Source organism: Mustela nigripes, chromosome 16 (genome assembly GCF_022355385.1).
Source record: "Mustela nigripes isolate SB6536 chromosome 16, MUSNIG.SB6536, whole genome shotgun sequence".
Lineage (NCBI taxonomy): Eukaryota > Metazoa > Chordata > Mammalia > Carnivora > Mustelidae > Mustela > Mustela nigripes.
Window position 1 is genome coordinate 4,269,449 of NC_081572.1, and position 20,435 is coordinate 4,289,883.

The 20,435-nt window shown below is 54.4% G+C and overlaps 1 protein-coding gene across 3 annotated transcripts in view; it reads right to left on the reverse strand.

Annotated features, from left to right (window-relative positions):
* Positions 1 to 400: 400 nt before the first annotated feature.
* The window catches only part of SEC14L1 (SEC14 like lipid binding 1), a 54,443-nt gene continuing 34,408 nt past the window's right edge, over positions 401 to 20,435 (reverse strand). For 2 of the 3 annotated variants that reach the window (XM_059379747.1, XM_059379748.1), the window contains exons 4-17: positions 20,220 to 20,369; positions 19,971 to 20,102; positions 17,860 to 17,988; positions 16,414 to 16,648; positions 14,872 to 14,981; positions 13,124 to 13,313; positions 11,322 to 11,410; positions 10,283 to 10,353; positions 9,210 to 9,381; positions 8,765 to 8,899; positions 6,717 to 6,851; positions 4,434 to 4,685; positions 3,136 to 3,314; positions 401 to 2,947 (exon numbers count right to left, since the gene is read on the reverse strand). In XM_059379747.1, the coding sequence (XP_059235730.1) occupies positions 2,842 to 2,947; positions 3,136 to 3,314; positions 4,434 to 4,685; positions 6,717 to 6,851; positions 8,765 to 8,899; positions 9,210 to 9,381; positions 10,283 to 10,353; positions 11,322 to 11,410; positions 13,124 to 13,313; positions 14,872 to 14,981; positions 16,414 to 16,648; positions 17,860 to 17,988; positions 19,971 to 20,102; positions 20,220 to 20,369 (2,085 nt within the window). In that variant the 3' untranslated portion in view covers positions 401 to 2,841. The remainder of the gene's footprint in view (positions 2,948 to 3,135; positions 3,315 to 4,433; positions 4,686 to 6,716; positions 6,852 to 8,764; positions 8,900 to 9,209; positions 9,382 to 10,282; positions 10,354 to 11,321; positions 11,411 to 13,123; positions 13,314 to 14,871; positions 14,982 to 16,413; positions 16,649 to 17,859; positions 17,989 to 19,970; positions 20,103 to 20,219; positions 20,370 to 20,435) is intronic. The other variant, XM_059379749.1, reaches the window with a different exon arrangement.

Below are 20,435 nucleotides of genomic sequence, written 5' to 3' on the forward strand. Positions count from 1 at the left end.
GGCGACAAGGGGGCCCAGGTCCCGAAGGTCCACACCTGTCCATTTTCTTTTTTCTGAAGCCACGTGATTCGAGGATCCGTGTCGTTACTTAAGAAACAGTGTCTCGGGCAGCCTGCCACCAGCCATGTGTGGGCTCACAGGGTCCAAGGAACACTTGTCACAGGAGCGAGCGAACCGTCGGCTCGGGGTGGCATCTGCGGGCCGGCTGCTCACAGCCGCCATCGGTCTGCAGGACCGCCCACGCGGCTACAAATGGTCCCGCACACGTGGGGCTCCACTCTGGAGCTTCTAGAACCCAGCCCCCCTGATCCAGATCTGTCCTCCACCTCTCCCATCTCCAAGGGTCCCATTCTCCAAAGGACGCTACGGCGTCACGTCCTACAGGAAGAAAGAGACATGCTCGTCTTTAAACAGTTCACATTTATTATCGATAACAGTAAAAAAATCTTTTAAAGACTATCAGTATCGTATTACCAAAGGTGAGGTAATATGTTTACAAAACATTTACAGAATTTGATATGCAAATAATGGATTGAGGAAGAGAAGTGAGTTAAGACACTAGTAACATTGGGGAAACCAAAGGAACCCTTAGAGCAGAAGCAAGGCGGAGAGGAAGAAGCGCAGGGCCGGGTCCACGAGGGGCGGCCCCCTCGGAGGAGAAGCAGGCGCCCGTCACTCGTGAGCAACCCTGCTGGCGTCTGCGCAGTGATGTGCTTTGAACTCTTAGAGACGCGTTCGACTCTCTGGGGACAAGAGAGGGCCACTTCTGAGTCAACTTAAAACGGACACGTCTTCGGACTGGGGGAGGGAGGGATGGCTGCGACTCAGACAGTTCTACAAACATCCCTGGGCTGAGCTGGCCTGTGGAGGGAAGCGTGTTCTTGGCAGCTGTCAGCAAAACCGCCGTCTGAGACACACACAGAGAGAGAGGGAGAGAGAGGGAAGGCACCACCTTCAGGTCCTTACAATTCAGAAGCAGGAAGCACTGGTCAGAAGCAGCACAGGGGCGCTACCTAACCCTAACGTGCTTTCGGGAAACAAGGCTTTAGGCGCCGTGCTGAACCTATCTTTTCAAACAAAGGGAACAACTCCAGGCCAGCAACGACGGAGAAGCCCCGACTTCGGTGCGCGGGCGCCTCACGGGCCTCACCGCCTGGGCGCTCCTCCAGAGCCCGCTGGGGCTCACCCACGGGGCACCCACGCCCTCCACACACTTGTCCACACCGTGGCCACCCGCCGCAGGCCCCGGGAGCAGATGGGAAGCAACGCGGCCCAGGCTTCCGTGCCTCACGTGCTGCTAACAGCCACGCGGCTTTGGGCTCGTATCTTTTAAAAACACAAACTCTTCCGGTAACACCCCCACCACACGTCACATCCTTATCACAAACACTAACCCAACGCAACATCCAGACAGATTCGTAAATGACCTGCTTTTCCCATAAAAAGCTGAAAAAAACACAGACCAACACGAGAACACCGTGCTTGGGAACTGGGAATCCAAAACAGAACACAAAAGGCAAACCAGCTCATATTCTGATCTGCTTCTACGAAGACTCCCTTGTAACTAGACCCCACTCTCCACCCGCCCCACTTCTCACCAACACCCCCCCGACGTCCACCCCACACCCCCCTCCACCCCAGCCACACACACGTGTGCCCCCCACGCACTGACACCCACTCCAAAACCCCCCACTGTCACACTCGCACACGTGCCCCGCACTGCCGCACTCGCACCCACATGCCCCCCACACACTGCCACACTCACACACAAACCCTGGCACACTCACACATGCATCCCGCACCACTGCCACACCCACCCGCCACGCCTGCACATGCAGACACAGCCCCGCACGCCGGCGGTTTCCGTCTATGCGGGAGGGGGTCCCCGTCAGCCCCTCGCTCTCTGGAGGCGGCCACGCAGCGAGAACACTCATCAGCTCAGACGGACACTGGACAACTTCAAACAGCCTTCTAGTGACTAGGAAAACCACGTGGGCCCTGATGCTACCGAGCCAAGAGGAGGCCGAGGGCACGCAAGTCTCGAGTGAGCTTAGAATGAGCAGTTGCGGGAAGAACGACACCAGAAGGAAAAGGGAAAGGACCCTCCCGCGCGAGGTCACACACAGGACCACCCTGCTCTGGAAGTACAAAAAGATGTGGAAAGGAGGAAAGAGAAGCTGTTTAATGGTGGCGGTGCTCTCCTGCGGCTGTGGGGGCCCCCGAGAGCCCCGGGCCCCACCCGCACCCACCACAGGACAGCGGGGCACCCGCCCAAGGGCCCCGAGTGGGCTGCTCCCACAGGCTGTCCACGAGCGCTCCCCATGGGAGCAGCGCTGCTCGGAGGACAGGGGCCTGGTGGGTCCCTCGAGCCGCGGGCCGTGCCAGGGACAGCGGGGGGCAACACCGTGGCGCGGTGCAGGGACAGGCCAGCAGTTCCTGCTCCGTGTAGGAAGGAGGGCCAGCGCCGGAGCACGGATGGTGCAGCGATTCATCCGCTAACGGACAGGGTGTGGAGGTGGCTGGAAACATTTTTTGCATCAACATTTGATACGAAGTCAACCTCTTAATTGTATACAAACTACTTTTCTTTCGAAAGAGCCCTTGTGCTCTGGTTTGCTTTTGCGCACACTGTGTACAAAATCTATGGCTAAAGAGTGCGAGTTAAAATGACCCGTCGAGACGGTCTGGGCTCAAGGCCTACGCCTGCCATCTGGAGAGCTATCTGCTACCTAGAGGGTGAGGAGTCTGCACAGTGTGGCCGCCGGGCGGGTGGCGGGGCGCGGCGGGCTGTCCGAGGAGGCGCGCTGTCCCCTCCGCGCCCTGGGCACGGGCGCCGCGGCACTACCTGGAAATCATGGAGCTGGACTGAGACTGGCTGGAGGAGGTGGTGGCGGCACTCAGCTGGGAGAACCCGCTGTGGCTGGACTCCAGGCTGGTCATAGAGCCTCTGCGGACGGCACAGGGAGGGGAGAGGCGTGAGGAGCCCACGGCAGGCTGCCCCGCGGGGCACCCCCAGCACTCACGCGGCAGGCCCTCCAGGAACCGCGGCTGCCTGCCGGCTGGGCCCACGGGTCCCCCGAGCCCTCACCCCCCAACCCCCTGTGCTGCTGCGGCCCGGGCGTGGGGAGCCCGTACCGGAAGTCCTCGGAGCCGATCACCTCGGTGTAGTACATCACTTTGCACTTGTGGGACGACACCTGCAGGGAAGCCAGCACGTCGTCCACCCGCGGCAGGTTGGTGGCGGCGCATGCGGGCATGCTGTGGAACCTCCACTGCAGGATGTAGAAGCCCGGCCACCTGGTCACGTGCGAGCCCTGGAACGAGTCGGGTGGCGCGGGCTGAGAACTCCCTCCCGAGACCCTGCCTGGCCCCAACCCCAGCGCGCACCGCCCGCAGCCCTCCCCGAGCACGAGCACGCTGGACACAGCCGGCCGGCTGGCCCAGTGGCTGGAGAGTCAACTACGTGCTCCTAGGCTAGTTCCACTCGGGGTCCGCGGGACCTAGGCCAGGCCCCTCCCAGGTGCTGCGTGGCCTCGGGGAGGGACTCCCGATGGGCGTCTGTCCACCCCCAGGACTTGCAGCTTCGGGGGAAGGAAGCCACCGCAGCAGCAGGCGCCGGTGGGATGCGATGAGGGAGCGTGGGCGGGGACCCCTCGTGCCGCCTTCAGAGGCTCCAAACACATCATCTGACCTGGCAGTGCTCTCTCGGACCGGCTTCCGATGATATTACTAGAGCATTCTGGCTAACAGAATGCAATCTAGGGCAGAATGTCAACCTCTGAAAATTATCTTCTTCACTAATTCTGGAGCTTAAACTGTTTATTATTTTTAAAACCCAATAAAATACTCTCTTTTCCTCTACTTCTCGGCCCCCCACTGACAGGCTCCTCCCTGAGAACTGTAAAGGCAGAAGAATTATGCATCTATCACACAGGCCAGAGCACCTGAGAACCACTGCTCTTTGCATAAGGACTCAACATGACCAGCCACGATTTGAAGAATGAGCTGACAGAGCATTTCCAAAGGAACGCAAGGGCTCAGTGATGACAGCTCCCCCTCCCCCAGCATGTGCTGGGCTCCCTGCTGTTTAGGGTGACTGTCCTCTCGGGGAAGGCTGGATCCCAGCTGTCCACGGGCACAGAATGGCTTTCCCTGCCTTCCACGTCGCTTCTGTGAAATTAATTTCTCAAGAAAACTCAGGCACTTGAGCTAAAAGTCATGAATTCATCCCAGAACCCTTGCTCAGGTCTGAGCTCCCTGTCTTCGGAGCCTCCCTGGGCTTCCCAGGTCATTGTGACCGTATCCAGCACTGCACACAGCCACAGGCGCTCCCGCAGACCGACAGCGCCAGCCACGCAGGATGGCAAGGCGGCAGCAGACCCCTCCCTTTAGAAGACAAAACCCTGAGCTGTGGAGGGCCTCGGACGGCCTACCTGCACGCTCTCCCCTTCTCTGCAGATCAGAGGCGACTCCACCATGCTGTAGTCGCGGCCCAGCTGCCAGACTCGGTCTATCAGCTGCACATTGTTCCCTCCCGGGGAAGTGATGCTGTGCGCCCCCAGGGAGTCCTTCTTGGGGGGCTGGGGCGACCTCTTGGAGTGGTAGATGTTGAAGACGATGTCTCCTTTGCACACGTCAAAATCCCAAGTGATCACTGAAGAGGCATCCACGATCTGAATGAGAATCTGAAAGCAGAGTGCGCGTTCAGCACGAGCCCCTGAGCCCTGGGCCGACACAGTGCTCGTCTCTGCGGGGAGCTTCTGGACCCAGCCGTGTGTGTCGTAGGAGGGAGGGAGGCCTGTCCCGTCAGCCCATCGGCCATCTCTTCACCTGCACCCACCGTGCTGCCCACCGTGCTGCCCCCAGCTTCCCCTGCTCTCCCTCCTCCCAGCCCTCCTGCTCCATGGCACAGGCCGAGCTCCGTGCCCCCCTCAGCTGCACCCGCAGCCCAGACTCCCCGCTGCACGACTCTTAGCACCGACATGCCAGCTCCCGGCCGTAGAAATGCTGTAACAACACAGAGCAGACGTGACTCAAGGTGTTTCAGAAGTGGTTCCACGGACTGTTCTAGGCTGGCGAGCACGAGGATGTCCCAGAGAAGGTGGGAGCTGAGTAAAGGGCACGTGGAGGAACAGAAGGAAGCGCTCCAGGCAGGGGCAGGGGACAGACTCACAAGGAACAGTGGCAGCCAGGGCCCGCCAAGTGGCCTGGGGCAGGGGAGGGCTGTGGGGACTGAGCGCCCACCTCAAACTCCAACCTCCTCACTGCGCCCCAGGCAAGGTTCCCAGCAGGGACTGATCAGAGTCAGACCTGAGCACGTTACTGGGGGCGCAATGGGAGGACTGAGCGCGGCGGTGAGAGCTCAGGCGGTGGCATCCCCTCCTCCCAGGGCCACCCGGCTGGCGCTTTGCCCATCAGGCAGACCCCGCGATTCCACCACTACAGCTTCTCAGCACAGAGCCACTCCCTCAGGATCTCCCTAAACAGAAGATTCCACGGGGCACGACAGTCCTGTCTGGGTGCCGTGACCGTCCTTGCGCAGCACAGTGGCTCCCCCCGCGCCAAGCTTTCCCCAGACACGGCCCCCTCTGCGGACCCCCCCGACCTTCACCGCGGGGACAGAGTTCAGCCCTTATTTCAGGGCTCTTATGGCCTTCACTCGTGTTTTACTTAACCCCCAGAGCAGGGCTTCGCATTCCGACGTAGAAAACTTCCACCTGCCACATGCCCCACGACGCAAGAGAACCGACCCCGCCAGGGAGCTCCCTGCCACAGACCACAGACCACAGACAGAGCGAGTTACCTAAGACAAAGAAGAACTCCGCCCGTGCCAGGCCTCTGAATACGGAATTACCAGAAATAATCCTCAAAAGACACAGCCATGAAAAATCTGAGATTTCCCCACCGAACCCACGCGTGCGGCAGACTGGATCTGCCCCTGCCTGTTCCAACACGGCAACAGCAGCTGCCTGCCCCACACGCAGCCGCGCGGGGACAGACGCCAGCAAGGACGGATGGCAGGTGGCAGTAAGGGGTCAGCCTGAGCGCAGGGCCCCGGTGCGCTGAGCCCTGGCTCGGTGCCCCGCACCGCAGTCCGGAGCAACCACCCCCAAGGCACAAAGGGCGCCACCCAGAGCTCAGGAAAGGCACTCGGTCGTGAGCCCTGAGAGCCCAGACCGCCCGCCACATCCCAGGACACACAGCATCAGCCGGACACACAGTCCTCTTGCTTCCGTCCCTAACGTGGCCGTAAGAAGGGAAAACAGAGAAGTGCTACTTCTCCGGACCCTGCCCAACTTACAAAAAACGGGCAAATTCTTCCACAAACAGAAATAACTGAAGCCCGGTCACGAAGAGACAGACACGGAAAGCAGCCCTGCAGAGTCGTTAGCTGGCCTCAGGCGCAGAGTCCGCGTCCCACAGGGAAGCCTCCCCCACCAGCCACCCGCCCCGCGCCCGCGAGACCCTGGCAGAGCAGAGGTCAGGAGGCCTCGCCGCCTTCTGGGCGCAGGTCCCTCGAGAGACGCCTGTCCCTCAACGCAGACTTTCACCACAACTAAAGGTTTGGGAAAAAAAATAATAAACCCTAAAGGCCAAGACCAGAAAAAGCATTTGATGCTTCTGAAGGCGCTCTTGCTGGGAAGACGCGCTGAGGAAGGTCCCTGGGGAGACAGGGTGGGTCCCCACCCCCCGGGCCCACGGCGCGGACGGCGCACCTCGTGCGGGGCTCCTTTGAAGACGCTTGCAGACTGGTAGATGGTCTCGGTCCAGAGCCGGAGGTCCTCGTTCTCCAGCTCCTCCGCAGTCCTGTACAGAGACTTGGGGACCAGTCCGCCCTCAGGCACCTCACACTGCAAACACAAACACAGCAGTGAACACTGTGCACACGGAAGGGGCCCTCTGAGAACCAATGCTCCGTGGCGGGCCACGTCCCGGCAGGCGCAATGACCCTGGCCGCTTGGGAACGGAACACGCTGGCACCGTCCCAATGCCAGCTGCAGGGCTGAGCAACGTGACTTTTTAAAACCTCTTAGATCTACGTGTACAGGCTGACGCCAATTTCCCAGAGAATTTACATTACTACGTAAGAGGGACGGGACTCCATTACTAATGCTGCTTCGTGGAAAAATGACAAGCAGTTACACAGTACTGTAAAGAGAAAACACGATGCTAAGAAATGTTTTGTTATCGGGGCGCCTGGGTGGCTCAGTGGGTTAAGCCTCTGCCTTCGGCTCAGGTCATGATCTCAGGGTCACAGGATGGAGCCCCACATCGGGCTCTCTGCTCAGCAGGGAGCCTGCTTTCCCCATCTCTCTCTGTCTGCCTCTCTGTCTACTTGTGATCTCTGTCAAATAAATAAAGAAAATCTTTAAAAAAAAAAAAAGCTTTACTCTCAGCAACTACAGGCAGGTGTTTATTATAAACTTTGACCACTAATATATAATCAACGACGAAAGCTTTGTTGCGTAACCCAAGTCAGATCAGTCCACGACACGAGACAGAAAGTAATTAAGCAGAGCCTCTTCTGAGTCCGCTTACACTGGGCTAGGTTAATTAGAATCTCTACACTTCACGTATTTCCTAGCTGACCTTGATCTAGTGACTCAACACTGAGGTTCAGAGAATCTCAGCACCTCCTACACGGCCTGGGAGGCGGTGAGCCAGAGGCAGCCTCTGTCAGATGGACCCGCAGGGAGCGCGGGAGAGCCTGGCCCCCTGCATGGGCGAGGACGACTCTGACCGTGGGGAGCGCATCACAGTCGGTCCGGCGCGCCGTGAGTGAGGTCTCCCTCTGCTCCAGCTCACAGTCAGAAGGACCAACCACTTCTGGACTGTTCCTAATGTGAGTCGTCTGGGGGGGGTCTCTCCACAGCTGACCTCCTAGGTTAATCTCCCGGCCCTCGGTCAGGGAGGGTCCTGAGGCTCCCCAGCCCCTTGCACCGTGCTGTGCCGATGTCTGCCATTCCTGACGCGGGACCGAGGCCCTGAAAGCTGAATCCAAACTCCTCTAACCAACCCGAAGACTCCCCTGAAAACCCGGTTTGTTAGCTAAATACGCGTATCCAAGCTAGTGTGTACACCTCTCAAAAGGACAACTTTATTTTCCATAGGCTGATAGAGATCCTTTCTCTAAGGACAACCAGGCTGCCCTCTGGCTTTAGCTGTCAACAGAGGAAGCCACCTGGGCCCCTGCAGCCTTCGGTCTCCCTCACCCTCACGGGAGTCGGTCACGCCCCGGGGGCTGTGGTGCTCAAGGACCCTCATCACAGTCCAGGGCAGAGAGGCGGATGTGGCCACCCGATAGCCACACCACGCCACAAATCCAAGCCCCCAGATGACAGGAGTAGTTCTCTTAGCGTGTCCCCTTCAAAATGTCCTCCTTATTTAGTGTCAAGGGGGTGATCTGGCAGAACCACGTGGAGCTTTTCAAAGTGTTTTTATAAAACGCACAGCTCCTCAGAACAGTTGTAAGAGTCTGAGCTGCACAGAACTGAGCAAATAAAGGTGCGATTACATTAGGCTCTAAAACACATTCTCATTATATTTAACAATGAAGAAATACACATGTTGCCAACAATTACCAAAACGGGTCTATGTGGTTTAGCCCTGGGTCAGAGAAATGTCAGCCAAACAAAGAAAAACAAAACAGAACAAAAAACAATAATCCAAACTGAAAGTCTGAAAATCGTTTATACCAACCAACAGCCACCTTTCCCACCCCCGTAAAGCCGCCGAACGCAGAGCGGCTTGCCCCGATACGCACCATGCACTCCCCGCTCAGGAAATCTGGGATGATCTCTTTATCGATGTAGTCCAGCAGGCCTCCGGGGCCCTGGTAGTCATTTCCTGCATAAATCAGGAATTTCCTTCTGGTGTTGTCATCAATGAATGGACTAACCTGCAGGTAATGAGAAAAGACTGTGCAGGCATTTCGCTCTGCTGTGTGATTTCCAAAGATTAAAATCACCCTGCGACAGTATGAGTGGGGGGCGGGCAGGGAGCCCGACACACTTTTTCCGTAATGTCTATTTGTGTGACAAAAGGGCTCTCAGGAGCTCTTCGCCCCCTTCAGCGGTTTGAGAGGGCCTGCATGTTTCCACATTTGCTATTTCCTGACTAGTTAAGACGAACAGACACAGGGACAGGAAAGCCAGCCCAGGCGCCTCGTAAGTGGCTCCCGGCTTGGGCCGCGGCGCAGCCACACTCACCAGCGTCCAGAGGACCGGGAAGACGCGGGGAGCGCGCAGGATGAGGAGGCGGCCGAGCGTTTCAGGGTAGTTGGCCTCTACCACCTCTATGATGCGCAGCAGGGCCTTGACGCCGGGTCTCCACAGGTGGCGCATGTTGAGCCCCTCCAGGTCCACCAGGCAGGTCCACGAGCTGTGGGGGTGCAGATGTGTGAGCCACGCACTAGACACGCACACGTGCAAAACCCATCCTAAGCGAACTTCTTGACAGTACGAAACCGCCGTTTAGAGCCGTTGCCAAAACCAGACCAGTTTCTAAAACATCAAGCGCCAGGAACTGCGCTTCCAGCCCGAGGCCTGCAGCGCACGGACCCATGGGGGAGCCCCGTCCCGGAGCAGCAGCAGGTCCGCGGCTCACTCACCGCAAGGACCCACCCGGACCCACGCGCGACCCCGTAGACAAGGCACCCGATGCACTGGGCCCAACTCGCCGGGCCACAACAGACCGAGCAGGCCACGAGTCTGGCTTCTGACGCCCGGCATGCCTGAAGCGCCAGCAGCTCTGCCCTGGCAGACACGACGTACTGGAGCCAACGCTGCAGCCAGGACAGGAACCTCGAGACTCCCTCCTGCCAGGCGGCACCACCCTCCCAGGTTCCCCGCTGGGCCTTCCTATGTCCACCCCCCCGCCACCGCACATTTCCCAAACAGTTCACCGTAGCAACAAGTGCGGCTCAGAAATGCAGACCCTCGCAGCCCGCAGCTTAAAGACAGAGCCAACCTGCGGCCCGGGGCTCCCGAGGACCCGCGGAAACCGGACAGGCCGACCCACTCAGACTGAGGGGACAGCAGTGCCTCACTCAGGGCAACAGATATCAAAATCCAGCACCCACCCCTCCCAACCGACCCAACTGCATGTATGGCTTTCGGTCTCCCCACCTTCTGGAATACTGCAGACAACGGGAAGCCATTTAGATTTGGTTCTAGAAATCTAAAAGCCTAAATATCAAACCAGATTTTGGCCTCACAGTCAACTAGAGATATTTACCCCACATTCTCAATAAGCTGGAAGGGAAAACGAAATCAGAATCTACCTGATGGGCCGACCGAAGACTTCTGTATTTTCTTCACACCGCCTCAGCCCCTCTTCGTTTATGGAGAGAACCTGTGTGTGAAATGGCCACAAAAGCCCACGATGAGTCTAAGTAACAGCACTGCGTCAAGCTATGAAACAAAGTGACAATCACACCGCCTGCTGAGCAGAGAGCCCGATGTAGGGCTCGATCCTAGGACCCTGGGACCATGGGCTGAGCCGACGGCAGACGCTTAACCCACTGAGCCGCCCAAGCGCCCCTGGTTGTTTCGTCTTTAATTTAAGCACATCCTTCTCTTCGTAACTGCCCGCGCTGCAGAGGCTGAAATGGGCGGGGAGCCTGGAGCTCGGGGGGCAGGAAGGAAGCATTTATAATCGTCCAGGTAAGAGATGTGAAGACCTGCGGGTAAGGCGGCGCCGGGCAAACACTGCGAGAGGCTTGACCTGAGAGACAGCTCAGGAGGGGAGGGGAGGGGTAGGACCAGGAGGACCCCAAACTCAAGTCATCTTGAGTGGCTCTACAGATTTTGTGTTGATGCTTCCCTATGAAAAACATTTTTATAACTTCCATGCCCTCTTTTGAAATTTTAAAAATATATTAACAGATTGGCCTGTTTTTAAATGGGAATTTTATGTTTTAATTATCATTGCTTTGAAAACATACAGTTTTTACTACATCAGTCACCGCACAGTGCTTGATTCGTTTTTGCTGTGCTGTTCCACGGCTCACGGCCTGCGCCTAACGCCCGGTGCCCCATGCAGCCCGCGCCTCCTTAATACCCATCACCGGCCTCACCCAACCCCACGGCCCCCCCCGGAAAGCCCGTTTTTTCCCCGGAGTCCAGAGTCTTTCATGGTTCACCTCCCCCTGTGATTCCCCCTCTCACTCCCCCCTCTGATCTCCTAATGTCCTCCACGCTGTTCCTCACGCTCCACAGATGAGCGACTGGCCTAATGGCGACGCTCTCCATGCTCGCTATCGCGGTGAGGTCAGCTCGCTGCTGGCGGGAGGGGGGGCGACCTCCCCAGCAGGCACTTACGTAGCGCAGCAGAGCCTCCTCCCCGAGGGCTCGCACCAGGCCCTTGGTGTCCATCTGCCCCAGCCGGAGCACGTACAGCGGCCGCCCGTCTGCAGGGGGAGAGCAAGGGAGCATCAGCCGCGTTGCTGAAGAGAAGCGGATAGGGCCACCCTAGGAGCCTTACCGAGGAGCCCGCCTTCCCACTCAGAAGCCGCGGCTGGCTGTGTGTGGACAGGAGCGCCCCCGCCGCTGCCCCTGTGCCCAGGATAAGACACACCAGTCCCATCTCAGCCTCTCATCCGGCTCTAGCGACAGGTACTGACCGGGTGGCTGCTAGGCCTCCTCACTTCAACACCAGATGGCGGAGCAGAGCGGACTTTCAGTGCGGGTGGGGGGGGGAGGGGGGGGCCGTCCCCCCCCGAATATCCACAGAAACTTTTTTTTGTGATAATGGAGTATTTTAAAATTTTGTTTCTTAAAGAAAACACTTTTTTTTTTTTTTCCATTTCACGAGTTAACAAAACGTTAACATCTAGATCTTTTTTTAAAAAGCCAGCGTCCCCTGATTCCCACCCACAGGATCAGGACCAATGAGGACTTCCAGGACATTTTTAAATCCGCCCCAAGTAGCACACGTTGGCTCTACGTGTTTACAGCCCGGAGGTGTAGCAGATGAAACCCGAGAGGAACCCCCTCACTTATACAAATGCTCTGTCTTCACGGGCTAGCGACACAGAGGGAGAAAGATCTCGGTGGCCACAGTGTCCCCTGGAGTCCACTGAGACTCCCGACACTCAGTGCCACAGGGGAGCGGCAGAAAGGCCAGGAACGGCATCTGCTACTGACAAGCCACTGCGACTTGTCTTCTGAGACTGGAGGGTCAGCCCTGTCATCTTGACAAAGAAGTCCAAATTTTCCTTGTATTTATCACTCGGCCTGGGTCTAGATCTGTTCTACTTAAAACAGAAAGGTCTTTGTGCTCCTAAATCTTGTTGAAAGGAAGATTTATAAAAGGTGTCTTTATAAAATCTATAAAAGGTGTATTTATAAAATACATTTGTTAATGTTTCACTATCAAACTTTAATCTTTGAAGGGTGGGCAAGTAGAATAAACATATGTCGCTAGGATAAACAAAGAGCTACAATTAATCTGGGACAGTACAGAAGATGAGGTCCGGAGAACAGACAAATGCGAGCTGCTCTGTTTTGGAAGAATCTGCTGGGGGGGGGGGGCGGCAGTTCCAGGGCCATCCGTGTGCCTGCTCTACACCCCGATTCCATTCTGTCCAGCTCCGAACCAGCGAAGAGTGAGCATGACCCTGGCAAACGCCGGCTTTCCTGCGAGGCGCGCCATGGAACGCGATCCCAGAGAACTGCGCTCGGCTTAACCCACCCTTCGTTTTAGGGGCATCGCTTCCTTGGCTTGTGTTTTGCTTCCTGCCCAAAGCACAGCTGAAGTGCCTCACTGTTTTGATATAGAAAATCTGGCTACATACTGTCCTAGGTCTTGTAGGGACTGCAGTTAGTGAACGTTCCTTTACTAGCACTGTGCTCCTGAAAGCGCTGCCCTCCAACACGCCAGTTTTTTAAATGAGTCAAAACAAAGTCAGAGGAAGTGAAGAAACTTGGTGGCCAAGGGGCCACGAGCCAACGGAAGGAGCAGACCGCCCGCCCCTGCTGCTCTATGGGGGGCTTCGGGGGGCTTCCGAGGGGGGGGGGGTGGAAGGGCTAGACGTATGGATGGACCCCACTCTGTTCCCGAGACGGGCCCCTTCGACCGCACGCAGTGTGGCCTTGAAGCACGTCCAGGACACCCAGCCCACCTTTGTCGTGGTGGTGCCAGCCCCCCGCGTAGTAGTCCTGCAGGACCTGCGGGGGGCTCCAGGTCTCCAGAATGTAGTCCACCTGGTGCTGCTTTCGCCAAGTCAAGGACTGACACAGGATCTCTCTGGCTTTGTCGATATTGAAGTCCCGGGCACGTAGGAACCGGAGAATATGCTCGTCTTTCGGGATCTAGTGAGAGGAAAGATGTTTCTAAGCAGTGTTAAAAGTTGCTAAGGGGAAAAAAAAGAAACCAAGTTACTAAGGGAATAACACTCTAAAACTGTCACTTTTCACCAGAGGGAGCTGCATTATCACACTACTTAAAATTAACCGTTACTAGAGAAAACCTTCCTCAATGCTTTAGAAAATTGGTATCGTTAATCGGAATAATCTTTATCGTGGCCCATTTCAGTTTTGGCCAAGTAGAGCATAACTCGTTAAACATCAGATGCTTCAATCCACAGGACTGACGGAGGGTTACGAGCCGGGCGCACTTCTCCACACTTTCAGGCCACTAGAACAAGCGCGACGATACACAGTGCTGATGGTGGTCGGGCTGGTGACATTCGTAACGCACTCCTCCTCTAAAGTCTGCTACCGTGCAAGGTGGCCAAAACCACGTCGGAGTCTCCTCTGGCCTGGCCATCTTCCTCTGCGGCCACGTGCTCACCGCTGGTCCACAGGGGACAGGAGGGCGGCGGGAGGGGAGCCTGCCAAGGGCCGCACTGCCGGGAGAGCATGAGGCACGGAGGGGGCGTCACTGCCGCCCACACCTGGCTTCAAAGCCTCACCCCAGTGCTCACTCGCCTCAGGCAAGTGACTTCACTGCTCCGTGCCTTAGGTCCCTCCTAGGACAGAAACGCCACCACCTCAGGGAGGACCTCATTGAGATCGTGAGAGCACCTGGGCCAGGCTGAGCGCACCACAACTGACAGCCGTGATGACAGGTGCTGTGGTCTCGACAAGTGACCCTGAACAGTCCTCAGAACATGGCTCTTGTAACCTGGGCTGATGGCTCACAGAACCCGAGCGCAGGCCCGCTCCGCGCAACCCCAGCTTCCCTTCACTACGGGACGCCAGCCCCCAGCCGGACACTCCAGTCTGCCTGTGCTGGCCACAGCCCCCTATCGGTATGAAGCTTGATAGAAAAACCGGATTTCTTAACAAGGCTAAAATTCTACCAAAAACCTCAAAATGAAAGCTCAAACACTTCTGGTCTTGGAACCATCTGTGAAATCCTTCCAAAGCTTCTGAAAATTAAACCATCTGAATCCTTGGGGGCGCCTGGATGGCTCGGTTGGTTGAGTGTCTGGCTCTTGGTTTCAGCTCAGGTTGTGATCTCAGGGTTGCGGGACGGAGCCCCAGGTCGCGCTCCTCGCTCAGCTATTCTCTCCCTCTTCCCCCCCATCCCTCCCCTACGCTATCGAAAATAAATAAATACATAATCTTTTAAAAACCTGAATATTTGGAATATAATATTGCCTTGTAACTTGACCTATAATTGTTTTTAAGGGAGACCCTCCTCTGGTAAACCTCGAAAAGCTCAGCTGATCGTACACAGCAGGGCTTCTCAACTCGCCAGGAGGGACTCGGATGCCACATCCAGAAATACAGATCCCCTGACACTGGGACTGAGAGGGACAGCCCCAGCTACGGCAACTGGGAACGTGTACTCTACGAAACTATGAGCAGGACCAGGTCCAGAGCAACAAAGACAGCACTGTGCACAGGGGGTGTGGGTTCTCACTTTGCCCTTATGGGTCTCCTGGAGCCACTGGCGAAGTCGGATCAGGCAGCTCTCCTGTAGCGGGGTCAAATCACCCAGGTACCTCTTGATGTAGTCCGCATCTAGTTTGTCTGCAACAGAAGTTATGGACAACACTTACATAGAGAACACTGGAGCGTGGAGGCTTCCAGACTGGTCCTGCTCAGCAAAGTTAAGTGTGGTTCCTTGAGTCGCAGAACTCAACACCACCCCAGGGACTACAGAGCCAAGCTGGCATCCTGGAGACCCTCGGGGAGAGTCTATAAGATCAAATCACTGACCGAGCCCCGGGTCCAGCTAGTGATTCAGTTACATTCCCTGATCACTACATGGTCAACTCTCTTTGCAAAATTACAACGCTACTCACGACAGGAGAAAATCTGTAACAGATGATGAGTGACTATTTTAATTCAAACTTATATAAAGAAGACCTACGTGACATAGAAGTATGAAATAAACCAAGCATGTAGACTTAAACCTATTCTGAAAAGAGCTACTGCGCTCAAGAATACAAGAGGGGCGCCGGGGTGGCTCAGTGGGCTAAAGCTGCTGCCTTCAGCTCGGGTCATGATCTCAGGGTCCTGGGATCGAGGCCTGAGTCAGGCTCTGCTCAGCGGGAGCCTGCTTCCCCCTCTCTCCGCCTGCCTCTCTGCCTACTTGTGATCTCTGCCTGTCAAATAAATAAAATCTTGAAAAAAAAAAAAAAAAGAATACAAGAAATCTTCTTCATGATCGGGTACCTAAAATACAGCAAACGCTCATGAGGTGGAAAAATAAAATGTGTCCCCAAACCAATTTAAGTCTCCGCCACCTGCAACCTACTGAATGGCAAACAAATCGCACAGTTTCGCTACAGAGAAGAAAGCGTGGAAAGAGAAACCAATACTTCAACAAAACTTAGGAGTGGTAGAATTTTCTTGGGCGGTTTCACAGTGGGCGTCACTCTGAGAAATAAACAGGTGTGTGCGCATGCACGTGTTGTGTGTGTACACGTGTTTAGCACAGCACACCGGCTACATGCAGACCCCAGAGCCAGCCACCTCAGCTCAGTCCCAGTGCCACCACCCGCCAGGTGTGTGACTCTGTGCAAGTTACTCAGCATCTCTGGGCCTCAGTTCACTCATGCAGAAAATGAGGGTAATACGCACTTTGTAGTAAGACGGAACCACGGTCAAGTGCGTAAATTTTCATTCAGTGCTAACCACAGGTTCTAGCACAGAGTATAAGGTGTTTGATGGTGACACAGCTGTGAAAAGGATTAGTTGCTACCTTTCATTCACTAAAGATGCCCTCAAAATAAACACATTTCCTGGTATCAAGAAAAGAATAACTTGATATAACCCTTCCTGCCCATTAAAAAACATTAAAATGTTTCTTCATTCTAGGAAAAAAATAAAAGGTGGCCAAGGGACTAATTATCTCCACGCGACCTCAGGAAACAAGCATGGCTGGAGGAAGCCGAGGGGAAAGGACTCGGCGGAGTCCCCTGGCCTGGCTCGCGGGACGACCCTCTCTCCAACGCACCGTCCGGGGTCCCCGCCGTGGGCTCGGGCGGCCCGCTGGGGCTGCTGAGGGCCTCGCTGCCCGGCCCCTCTGCCTGGGCAGCGTCTGGAACCACAACAGCTAAGGACGCTGCCTGCTTCTTGCACGACGAGGAGGCCTCGGAGGACGGGGCAATGGAAGGCGGAGTCCAGCGGGGCACGAACGTTATGCCTTCTTCTTCCAGCTGACGAAGATAGTATTCGATGATTTCTTTTCCCTTTAAACAAAACCAATTTTAAGGTTAGCGTATATTCGACATTCAAATCTTTCCATCTCCTTCAGGTTTTTAAAACACTAATAAAAACTGAATTGCTACAGAATAAATCTATAAAAAGAAAAGTGAAATGCCTTTGTATTTTTTGTTTTTCATAATTGTTTTACTTCCTTTTCTCCAAAGGTCTAGAAAATCATATCTAAAGATACAGAATTTCTTTTTAGGATGAGTTAGAAGCACTGATTTATCACACTTGTACTCAACGTATGCTTTGTGTCTCCATCCAAATTCGAACACCTTGAAAAGAAAGCAGGCCTTCCAGAAGCTCTCAGAACCCCACATGGATACACTTCACAACCATATTACACAGCAACACTGAGCAGCGGGATAAAAACGAGAAGGAAATGGGGGTGCCTGGTGGCCCAGTTGGTTAAGCATCCGACTCTTGATTTTAGCTCAGGTCGTGGTCTCAGGGTTGTGAGATCAAGCCCCACGTCAGGCTTTGGGCTCAGCGGGGAGCCTGCTTGAGATTCTCTTTCCTTCTCCCTCTGTACCTTCCCACTGCGCTCATACACTCCCCCAACCCAATCAAATAAATAAATCTTTTTTTTTTTTTTTTAAAGATTTTATTTATTTATTTGACAGAGATCACAAGCAGGCAGAGAGAAAGGCAGAGAGAGAGGAGGAAGCAGGCTCCCTGCTGAGCAGAGAGCCTGATGTGGGGCTCGATCCCAGGACCCTGGGATCATGACCTGAGCCCAAGGCAGCGGCTTAACCCACTGAGCCACCCAGGCGCCCCTCAAATAAATAAATCTTTACAAAAAAATGAGAAGGAAAGTTTTACCACACAGATAATAATAATCCGACGGCTGGGGACCCTCAGGAGATCCCCAGCAAGCGTCCCCTCGAGCAGTGTCTCCTTGAGCAGTGTCTCCTGCCCACAGACCCAAAGGCGGCAGCTGGGGGTGCTGCACGCCGGCGGCTCCGCCTCACCCAGCCCAACTTGACTCCACTGGCTGCCAGCATCATCCGAGCCCCCACCCTACCCTACACTGCCATGGAACACAAGGCTCAGGGAAAAGCCAAGTACTTCCTTGTCTTGAAACAGCGGGGATCCCTGAACGTCCATTTCCAGCCTTCTGAAAGCACTGCCAGCTCGGAGCACCTCAGAGGCTCTTGCCTCCGCTTTCCATAAAATCCCAATGTGGACTCACTTTTTTAATGTTACTGGTGTACTGTTTCATTGCAATTTTTTCCACTGTACTTTCAAAACCAAAGAAAGATTTAATATCTAAACTTGCAGACTGTTCAAAACAAGTCCAATCTTCATTTTCCGGGTGAACCTGTAGATAAAGGAGAGACAGTCCCATGAGAGACAGTCCCGTTAACTATGCTGACAACTGACAAGGTCATCTGCTCTTCAATCAACTGGCAAACAAAAGAAAACATTTTATTTGACCAATAATGTTATTATCATGAAAGCACTAGATGGAAAAATGTACAGAAAGCTTCAAAATCATGAAAAGACTTAAATAATATTCTAAAATACTCTAAAAAAATTCTTAAAATGACTGTTCAAAGGAAAGCTTCAGGAGCGCCTGGGTGGCTCAGTGGATTAAAGCCTCTGCCTTTGGTGCAGGTCATGATCCCAGGGTCCTGGGATCGAGCCCCGCATTGAGCTCTCTGCTCGGCAGGGAGCCTGCTTCCGCCCCCCCACCGCCTCCTTGTGATCTGTCAAATAAATAAATAAAATCTTAAAAAAAAACAAAACAAAAAAAGGAGAGCTTCCTTTTCATTCTTGGTTCACCCGCCACCGTATTTACTGAGCAGTGTTCTCCATCATAAACAAACCAAAGATCCCGGCCTTATGAAGCTGACGGTCTGGAGGGGGGGAATGGCAATTAGCCGTAAACGTACGAGGTAAGAAATTCTGTCATTGTTGGAAGACAAGCGCCAAGGGAGAAAGGAACAGTGGTGGAGCAGGCTAAAAGGACCGGGGTGTGTGTTGGGTTGGGGGGTGCGCAGGGAGGCAGCAGAATTAAACAGGGTGTTCAGACTGGCTTCATCCAGAAGGGCAGACGGAGCACAGACTGAAGGGGGGGCGCGTGTCAAGCAGAGACGGGGGCAGAGTGCTCCCAGCAGAGGGCGCGCTTGCAGCAAAGGTCCTTAGGGAAGCACGCCTAGGAGATGGGAGCCCCAAGACTGTGCGTAGGCCTGTGCACAAGGCAGGCAAGATGGTAGATGTGTGATTAAAAGAAAATGCAAGGCCTTATAAGCCACTGGAAGGTCCCTGGGCTCCTCCTCTGAGGGAAATTCAGTAACACTGTACAAAGTATGCCATGATCTGATATATGTTAAAAGGATCATTTTAAAAGGATGATTCAGCGCTACAGATATGCTGTAGGAAGGTTTGAGAGAAACAGACAGACCCTAGATCTTCTAATAATCTGGTAACAGAAGTTATTGAAGACCGGGCGGCAGATAAAAGCCCTCAGCCTCATCCTAGAGGAATGCATTACAGGTACCCCCTCCCCAGAGTCTGCATTCCACCACTTTGCTTTTCTGAAAGATCTACATATTTACCTAGTTTTGATAACCAAAAGAAATCCAAAGAGGATTTCCGCTTTTAGGAAAAAGGGCAAAAAGCAAAAACAGCATTCACTGTTTGCTTTGCAAAAGCTACTAGAGAGCAGCTCACACCCCAAGCCCAAGCCGTGAGATGGTCGCCAAGGTCGCTCCTGGAGAGCCACACTCGGCATCCCAGCATCAGGACCCCGGAGCCTAGAGCCGAGTCTCTGAGCATCTGGGCTTTATCTGCATTTACTTAGTGCATTTGTTAGCAAGATGTGTCCTAAGGTCTCAGAAAACCTTAAAGAGGTTATTTTTTTTTGAGTCTAGGAACGCTAACAAATTTTTCCATACAAACTCATGGTGATTTGCTGTTTCGCTTTGCCCCATTTCGGCGTACGTTCACAGGAACACTCTACTTTCAGAAAGCGGAGGAAAACTAGCTCGGGCCCTTCCACATATACTTCTAGAGTGTCAGAGTGGCGCCCGAGGGAAAGGGACACATTAAGGTAACATTTAAAGACAAATCAAGGCATCACCAGGCTCCCTTAACTGCTACAATAACGTAGTCCATTCTGCAATAAAGCACACCCGCCACCTTGCTGATCCCACCAACAAAAAATGAGGGACCACAGCTGCTGCGGAGCCGCCCTCCGAGACGAGGCAGCGGATGGCGGTGACAAGTGGGGGCCAAGCAACCCTCTACCCAGAGTGCGGCGGCCGCATTCGTGTCTGTCCCCGAAGGCCAGTTACTCACGGTGTAGCAGCAGTGCTCATTGATGATGACCCGATTAGAAAATGTTTCATTGTGAGCCTCAATGTGCAAAGTTCGTTCCCGAGAATTCAGTGAGTTTTTCTGGACAAAATAAACATAATCAACTCCCGCAATCTTTAGAGAAAACAAAATGAAGAGAGAAAGGGCTTATTAATAACACCAAATGCAACACGGGCTTTGAATATAAGTTCCTCTAGTTTGGGGAATGGCCTAAGGTGTCCCCACAGGCACCTTTTTAAGCAGCCTCGGTGCATCTATGTCCAGCTTACAGCGCCGTTCTATAACGTGAATAGCCCCATCTTCACTCTTGAACTCATTCACAGTGTCACTGTCCACAAACATCGGGATCAAAGGACATGTAGGAAACCTCCTTTCATAGGCCTGTAAAAGAATTTTTTAAAAAAGAAATTGAACAGAGACGCAACACTGATACTCTCCCTGGGAAAA